Source organism: Diadema antillarum, unplaced genomic scaffold (genome assembly GCF_040938485.1).
Source record: "Diadema antillarum isolate AM-2024a unplaced genomic scaffold, OU_Dant_1.0 seq00000205_RagTag, whole genome shotgun sequence".
Lineage (NCBI taxonomy): Eukaryota > Metazoa > Echinodermata > Echinoidea > Diadematoida > Diadematidae > Diadema > Diadema antillarum.
In genome coordinates, this window is record NW_027271264.1 from 759,388 (window position 1) to 768,699 (window position 9,312).

Here is a 9,312-nt window from a genome sequence, read left to right on the forward strand (position 1 = left end):
CCCCCCACACACACACACACACACAAGAAAGAAAGAAAAAGCAATTCATAAGCTGACAGGATAGCATGGCAATCATTTCAGTGCATAACTCTTCGAGGAGGGTTTGAACATTTGAAGAAGGATAAGAACTCTAGGAATGTTCACTTTTCAAGACAATGGCAGTTTGTGAGTTGAAATCAGGCGCATGCTTCTCTACTACAAAACACAATCTTCCCATTAACTTACGGGGGTTAGGGACAAAAAAAGTCAAATATCTTGAAGGTTTCCAAATTAAGATTAAAGCATTTGACATCATTAGCGCATTCCTGAAGCATGCAGGAAAGGACCAAAAAAAAAAAAAAGATCCAACCTGAGTTTCCCTTGTCAAGATTCTTCAGACAATTAATTTATAAATTGTTTGTCGAATCTCACACAATGTATGCTATCATCTTGGCAGTTGCCATTTGCAAAAAAACAAAAAACAAACTTTGAGGAAAATCAGGACAGCTGTCACACAGGATACATATTTCACAAAATTCCACTCTGCTTTTGATTTGACCATTATAAATTCAGTGAATTCAACAGATTAGTAGAAGTTTTACTAAAATTGGACCTCAAATGAAATGTTATGGAATTTTCAATTCCACAAGTCTGCACAAACTGCACTAAGCCAACATGACATACATGCAAATCAGTCGCTACTAGTCTGTCTTTTAACATTTCCTGTGCCTTTTCAAAGTCAACTTGCTAATGACCTTTCATGTTAAATTCATGCCACAAGATAAATAGTTTCTGATCATGGCTCAAAATAACTTACTTGCCATCTTGGTCTATTCTCGGCCGAAGTAGCATCACGACTGGTACTCGGTGACATCAGCCAAGCATGTACAGTGATTGTCTACATACTCCAGGACAATTCCACCTCCGCTATACAGGGGGAGGTCAGACTCAGCAGCAAGGAGGGACTCCAGTTTGGCATCCATTGCCAGCACTTCCCCACTCTCGGGGTGGAACATTCTCAGTTTCTGCAATAAAAGATTTACTTATTCATGACAATTTTTTCCCTAATATGCTTCATTGCCTACCTTGTACAAATTTTCACTTTTCAAACTTCATAGAACTGCAATCACGATGAATAATGCATCAAAGAATATATCAAAATAACAGCACATATGAAGAATCAACAAAGGTTTGTCTCGAGTCTATGTTCCTATGGATTGATGGGCAATCAAAAATAGAAACTCTTCTGTAAAGGAACTGTTGAATTTTCAAAAGTAAAAGCATGTTAACTGAACAAATAACCTTACATAGAAAACTAACTGGAAGCATTTTTGTATTGCCCTCCATCTTTTTTTTTTCTTCTTATTTCTTTTTTTCAGTGGAGACGACTGGAAGGAATCTAAAGAACTTTGTGCAAGTATGGCAAAACAAAGACCAGTTTCATTCCCTAGTGCAAAACTGTGGGGTAATCTGATCCAGGTATAATGACAGCAGCTATCATAATGATGATTAGCAATTATGGAAAATTAATTGGAGGTTGGACAAACACAAATCACTTTCCTGAATCAGAACTACATAATGTGAAAGCAGTAGCATGACACGTAACAACATTCCCCATAAGTGTCACATATATTTCTACAAATAATATTGGTAACACGTGTGGTTAAAAAAACAAACCAAAAGCAAAAACAAAAACAAAACTAAACAAACAACAGAAAAAAAATTCCATCAAACCTACCTTGGCACTAGCAATGTTGTTTTCATTCTTCAGACTCAAGAGGGCAGCAGTCCTGTCCACTGCTTTGCCGACACTCCACATGCTTGAGAAGAACATTGGCTTGTGTCTGTCTGTGCAGGATTTGGGAAGGTGTACTTGGAAGAACACTCTCTCCTTCTGTGGATTAAACAAAATTCAGACATTTTCACTGGCTGCAGACTTTCAGTTTATGGGAATGTAAAACAAGCTAAACTTACTTGCTTCTTTTAAAGCTTTCCTTAATTGGTTTCAACAAAATGTGTACTTTCTACATGAATTAGCGATGCAAAAACACAGCCATCCTTTCGTGTATACATTCAATTTGTTGAATCAGAGAGTGGGTTTCCACTTGTGTGATGTTCCAACGAGAGGTATTCTTATGGTCAGACATCCAGGTATTTAGTGGCCACTGGGATGAAAACAAGCATATGATCAAGGTATCTTTTAGACGAAATCATCTACTTTTCTTTCATAATTGCCTTTGAAATTCCATGAAACTGTCAGATACTGTCCATCTCTGACAGTCACAAGAAACGTCATTGATGAATTATATAAAAGAATGGTAGATTGAGGATTCTGAATGCCGATGCCTTGTCGCCTGTATCATCGTATGTATCAAATGTAGACAAGCTTATTTACAACTTCCCTTCACTCCAGATCAACAAAATACAACAAATCTCCAAGTTTCCTTACGTTTTTGCATCACAAAGGGAACATCAAACCATGCTGAAGCGACATGTGTGAACACAGCTCAGAACTCACCTGTGGTATAGAAGGGTCACCAAGAGCATGCATCTTCATCTTCATCAGTGCCACCTTCGCAGCCATTTTAGCAGACTTCGCTCCCCTGCCCTTCGTCTTGACTTTGGTTTCTTCAGATTTTTTGGAAGCTTCATGATAGTGAAAAGAGGGAGGACAGGAGGTGCAAATAGTAACATTTTTAAAAGTTACGCACATGAAACCATACTGTTCATTTGCAGTTTAAAAAAAGAATTACAAATTGCAAATATAGCTACTGCAAGCAGAGATTTTGACAGCAAAAGGCTTCACAAAAACAAAGTCTTTCTACTCTTTACATTCCATAAGTTATCTAATCTTTAATGCAGACAAAGAATGACTGATATTTTGTTCCACTTACCATCATGAAAATAATTTTATTTGCACTGCGAAAATGTAACATGGTCTAGTCCCTAGATAATGTTCAAATTGCCTCCAGGTAAACATACATGTATCTGGCACATCCACTGCTTGGTCCCAACTTTAATTCAAGAACATCAAATGCGACATACTTACTGAACATACAATTTTCAAGATGCAAACTCTTAAACAGGACCCAATCACATTTCACTTTTATTCTACAGCTATTCTTTGTGTAGAAACACTGTTATGATCTTTCAGTTAGGATCAGACACACACTATAGTACCTGTAATCTGCTGGATAAGTTGAGTTGTTTTTGCCATGGGAGGTGGTTCCCCCTCCTTGGACAGCATTTCACACTGGTGATCTGCCTGGTGTCTGTGACTGACATATTAATGTAAACAAGCAATCTAATTTGTATACATGTACTCAAATATCATTTTCCATGATACATATATCTGAAACAAGTCAAACATCCAAACACATTTGAGTACAGAGGTTACAGTTTCTGTTTCTGGTTACAGTTATGCAAAAATAAACAAACAAACATGCAAATCCCCTATTCCAGTGGTTAACATTCATCTAAACAGGTCACACAAACAAAACACTAAACATTATCTGCAACATTTTGACATGTGGCACTTCGTGTATATTTTGTTTCCACACAATGTTTGGTACATATACAACAAATATCACCTACTAATATCTCATTTCTTGTGTTTCTTTCTTTTTACTGCTAGATTTTAACAAACCGAGATTTCACTAACCATTTCTTAATGAATAATCTTGATTTCAAAAAGTTTACTTTGAACAAAACTATGCACACATAGAATATTACTGTGAATATTCTGTACGTAAGCTGTATGTGTACAAAACTGCTCATACGCAGATACTGCATACACATACATACACACACACACACACACACACTCACACACACACACACACACACACACACTCTAAAAGAAAAAAACAAAACAAAACAAAGAGGACTTTGATCCTCGGTTCTTTAGAAATGAGAAAGCAGAAACCCTCACTTTCCCCTTGGTTTCACTAGCTTACCTGAGACAGAAATTTTTATGGCAGTGTTCACACGTGACAGGAACAAGCTCAGCTTTCTTACAGTCTGATAGGGTACAGTTGTAGGATACTGGGGTGATATACTCTGCCTTGTCATCTCGGCTTGGGTTACACTAAGAGAACAGAATATGACTTCAATTAGAGCATACTTTGGTAATTTCCATTCTATCTTTATATTTCCATCTTTCTTTTGTTGTTTTTTTTTTAAATTCAGAATGAACACATCTTGAGGGTAAGACTCCCCTTTATAGACATCATGTCATACAAGAATAATGAAGCTTGTTACAAATTCATACTATATACGTATGTTCTACATTTCAAAAGTTTCTTATTTAGCAAATTGGGACTTGTAGGACAAGTTCAAAAGTGATTGAATTCACGATTAAGAACCAGGAGAAGAAATTGTTATCCTTTTTTTCATCGAAAAAAAAGTTTGTAGTTTCTAAGCTTGGATAACAATGACAGTACATTTGTATATTTGTACATTTGAGGCATCATTTTTGTGAGTTGTTGATTCTGCAAATATTTATGAATAAGAGAAATTCATGAAAATAAAAACACTCAAAATAATAATACACAGATATCATATGTACTATTTAAACTCACAACACTTTACCCTCATAGAGTTGAGGATATTGCATCATACAATTCATTGAATAAGTTAAAAGTTATAATAAATCAAAAGAATATTCACAGTAAAACCAATATTTGTACCCCAAGTGTAGTTTGAAATTTGAACAAACTTTTCTGTCCTTAAGAAGCACGTACAATCATGCTTTGACTTGTTAAGTTTTGTGTTAGAATTGAGTGCATCTAAAGTTCACAGACGATTTCACAAATCTATGTTTATCTTTTTAACAGTTTTCTAACCATTTGTGTTGAAGGTTTGGGAAACCACAAGGGATAAATGTTATATCATTCTAGAGCTCAGCATCTAAAGAATCAAAAATATGTAAAACTTGAGATATTAATAGGCACCAACTTCATCATGTGTAAGACGGTGACATATCTCATCTCATATACACAAATATGATCATGCCCGACATTATTGTTCACAGAAATATGTAAAACTATTATTTTTTTCTTCATCTACATTTCATGAAACACAAACCATTTGATTTTCCTTTATCTACCAAAGTGAACATGTACACTGCTTGGGATTTCAGTTAGTATAACACACAAATGCAGAGCATATACCAAAGTTTCTGTAACTTGTATGTGAACAAATCAAAGAATGTACATATGAATGAAAAAGCACAGAGAGACAAGCATTGACACGACCTTCTAGATATTGACATACCTTGCTGCAATTGTGTGCATCTTGGCTTTTGTGGTCCAAGCTGAAAGGACAAAAGGAGAGTAGTGCTTATTCTTACAGAATCAAACTCGTGACATTTTAGGAAGGGGGGATTTAACTAATGCAATAACTCATCTTTGCAACAGATTTCACACTAGCAGCTATATCTGATATGTACACATAGAGGAACTTTAATGGATATGTAAGTATGAAATAAGACCCTCTTAGCCACTTCAATGAAAAGGGTAATTTGTACTTGAGCAATTCAACAAGTATGTATGAGCAAAAGTGAAATAGTGATGAAATGCAGTCTCATCCCCTTGCCCTGTGTGTCGTAAAATTCTAGACACACTGAGGGCAAAAAATTGGTGCTTTTCTGCCTTATTTTTACTTTAAATAAGCCAAGGGGGTTCAGTTTTTGCCAGTGCTGGTTTGTTTGTCTGTTTGTTTGTTTGTTTGTTTGTCTATCTGTTTGCAAAGTAACTCAAACAGTTGGCAACAGATTTTGATGAAACTTAGAGGAAAACTTGATAAAGACACAAGGAACAGATGATTAAATTTTGGGAGTGATCCAGAAATTTTCATGAAAACTTTTGAAGGATTAATTTTGGCAAATTGGGTCAATGAACTCAAGAATTCAAGCTGCACGTATTTGAGGTTGCATTATATGCACAATGAAGTGCATGCTCTGCTCAAGGCACTGCGCAACAGGAAGCCGACGAGGTTTAACACACACAGGCTTCTTTAGTGATTTTCAGCATGCTGATGCTTGTATTGAGTGAAAATGAGTTGCTTTTTGCTCTTCTAGTGCTTTTTTAGTTGAACATTTGATCATAGTTAGCGAGTCATAACCAAGCCGATGATCTTTTTTTCCTCAATGATACTTTTCATAAGTTTACAGACCGTTCTGACTCAATCTAACAAGTTTCTTGTTATCCTTTTAATGGAATAGCTCTTGAAATGGCCCAAGTTTTTGTGGATGTCAGCAACAATTTTTAGCATGCTGCAATCAATCCTACTAAAACCTTTGATGGAATACCCTGTAGATCTGCAATATACAAAACTGTGACCACCTGTGTATGACAAAAATGTACAAATAAAAGGATCATATTGATAGTAAATATCACAGATTCAAACTTACCAAAACACACCAGAACAGCCATTGCACACAAAGGGGAGGAAATCTGTGACAATGAAACCAAATATCCACAAATATTATCAAATTTAGATGACAGCAATCACAAATTGCTGCAGATATTTGACATACATGGTACTTGTATGACACTGACAAAGAACTAGATATCCCTGACGAGTTAACTAAGCAATGACAAAGTTTCCTGGTGGAATTGAAGTGGGAGCACAAACACTATCTAATCAGTCGTGCAAACTACTGTAAAAGTGGATATTTTCGCGCGACTAATTATTCGCGCTTGGCCGGGTCAGAAGAGTTTCGCGTGTTTTTAATTTGGCGGAATCAAGACGTCACGCACAGGAACGCATGGCAAGCAAAAATATTCGCGTGCTTTTATTTTCGCGCTAGTTTCTGGTTGCGCGAAATGCGCAAAAATTTCAACACCGCAAAAATTTCCACTTTTACAGTATTGTGTATGACAGCATGATAGTAAAACATATATTATGCACAAAAACTACCATTGTATGATAGGCCAAAGTGGCACGAAGTAGCATCGTTTTTGTTACAGCACACTGATTTACACAAAGTCCATTAACCATTTAGGGAATCCTGGAAAAAAAAAAAAAAGTAGTTATCAGACTAGGCCCACTGATAATTATTCATGGTCAACATACTCAACAAATTTAAATATATATATATATATAAATAAATGAATTAAGCTGTTTTTCTAGCTATTTCTAACATTAAAACTAGTAATGATTATGTAACAACTTGTAGGTCTCAGGCTTGGTCACCTCTCTAGCACACTCAAACAAGCACAGAGAGCAGCACATACATTGTTTCAATGAAATCTGCTGGCGAACTAACCTACAAACTTATCCTCATCACGAAATCATGTTGAGGAAATATCTTTATGGATGGTGCTGATAAAACTCCTTGTGAATGTGTATACCACTCAGCCAGATACCACTACTACTAGTAGTACAAGTTTTACTCCTCCCCCATACTTAGCCTTAGGAGTATTGTGTAGTTGTGGCAGTCAACACTTGAGGTAAGAAATGAGTCAAACAGTGTACACACAGAGAACGGTTAATTTAAAATCTACAACTTATGACAAATGTTGTGGCCAGGTGTCAGGAAAGGAATATATTTGCCTCGAGTGTTTATATACTATATATCCATTGATTTTGTACAAAAAGATTGTTACATGTAGGTCAATGACGCCTCTGTTGGTTAGGATACCCAAGACAATGTATATAGACGAAAATTAGTTAATTGGATTCAGTTATGCCGTATCACATCATTGAGTTAGGTTCAGGCGAGCTCCAATCTAGTAATCTTGTACCAAAACCAAAGCTCTATTATTAAAAAACGTTGATTTAACTGTACTTGATTTGTTCAATTTGGATGCTTACGCGTCAAAGTAGCAGAGTAAATAACAAAAAAAGTTTGTTCACGTGATACCAGGTAGTCATCATCACTCACTCACTGATTATAATATGAAGAAGCCTGACTACAAGCTATGTACATCTAAATTTACAGATTGTAAAGAAGATGATACCGGTAACTTTGATAAGTAGTGCCTGATTTGGGTTAATAAAAAATTGTACAAGAGGACATAGTAAAAAGTTATATATTTTTCGTTCACATACCACTATAAGAAGAAACTCATTTTACATGCGTATCAGGAAACCATGGAATAGTTTACCAAGAAATTTAAATGCACCCAGCCAGTGTCTTCAGTTTTGAAGTTGGTCTGGATAAATTTTGGGACAATGAACCCATTAAATTTAAGTTCGACGCCACGCCACCTGGTCATGACCCAGCTCATCTCAAGGACTAAACCTGGATCTGAATACAGAGGCTCAGCCTGCGTTCCGAATCTTCCATAGGTATCCATAGGTATACATAGTGTTTTCTATGATCAAAACTTAAAGTACCGGTAAGGTAAATTTAATATGAAAAGTTGTGTATCTTACACTTGGATTTAACGAAGGGCCCCAATGAAATCTTGCTGCGTGGGGATCTGACTTAACTATAATCATACAAGAAGATACATCCGCGCTCTAACAATAGTTAGTAGGGTTCTTTGTCATAAGAACACACAGCACAGCTCAGAAAGTTTCAAAGCCCCACTCAAATCGGCTAGCGGTACCGCGGCGAGTTCGCTGCCGGGTGCGGCGGCAGGGGGACTGCCAGAGGTCTTGATCTGGAGCTCAAGGTCCGATCGTTTCACGTACTGTTCATAATGTTTCCTCAAGACAAACAGGAGTTTTCTGAAGTCTTGACAGGCAGCACACGCTACGAACGTGTGGACGAAAATGAGTAAAAACATCAAAATTCTATAAAGGTCAGTAATTACCCAGTTGGTTGCACGTAGACACACTACAATGTTGACCAATGTTCACCTCCGCCATGATTTTCACCTCACGTTATGCACGATCATGTTTATTTTCTCGTAGCCTTTTGACAAGGCCTAGTTTGTTATTGGTGGGGGGCGGGGTGGGGGTGCTGTTTTCATCTGTAAAGGACAATTACCCCAATCACTGGTTAGTGATGAGATTAGAGTAAAGATTCGGTTTAGGGTTAGGTTTAGGTTTAGAGTTTTGGTTTGGGTTAGGATTAGGTTCAGCAATTGGGTTCAGGATTAAGAGTGGGGTTAGGATGAGGGAAAGGGTCCAGGGGGTAATTGCCCTTTACAGACACGTTTTCATCGTAGAGCGCCTTTTCTATGTCTGACAATTCAGAGCAGCTATTGAACGAAACACCGAACAATCCGAACACAATGCAGCTGCATAATCAAATACATAATTGAATTGAATTGAATTGAATTGAATAATACCTAACAAATTACGAAAACACCTCTGAAACGAATCTTCACGGCCAAAAAATCCGGTGTTAAATAGTGAACACCGAGCTGGTGTTAAATT

General features: G+C 36.8%; 1 protein-coding gene across 1 annotated transcript; it reads right to left on the minus strand.

Annotated features, from left to right (window-relative positions):
- Positions 1–830: 830 nt before the first annotated feature.
- LOC139728933 (AN1-type zinc finger protein 1-like) lies at positions 831–8,799 on the minus strand. Its single transcript, XM_071639862.1, has 8 exons — positions 8,745–8,799; positions 6,392–6,434; positions 5,254–5,293; positions 3,936–4,066; positions 3,160–3,257; positions 2,498–2,625; positions 1,718–1,873; positions 831–1,004 (listed from the first exon to the last, which is right to left on the minus strand). The coding sequence occupies exons 1-8, from the start codon at positions 8,797–8,799 to the stop codon at positions 831–833; spliced, it is 825 nt and encodes a 274-aa protein (XP_071495963.1).
- Between the last annotated feature and the right edge of the window lie 513 nt (positions 8,800–9,312).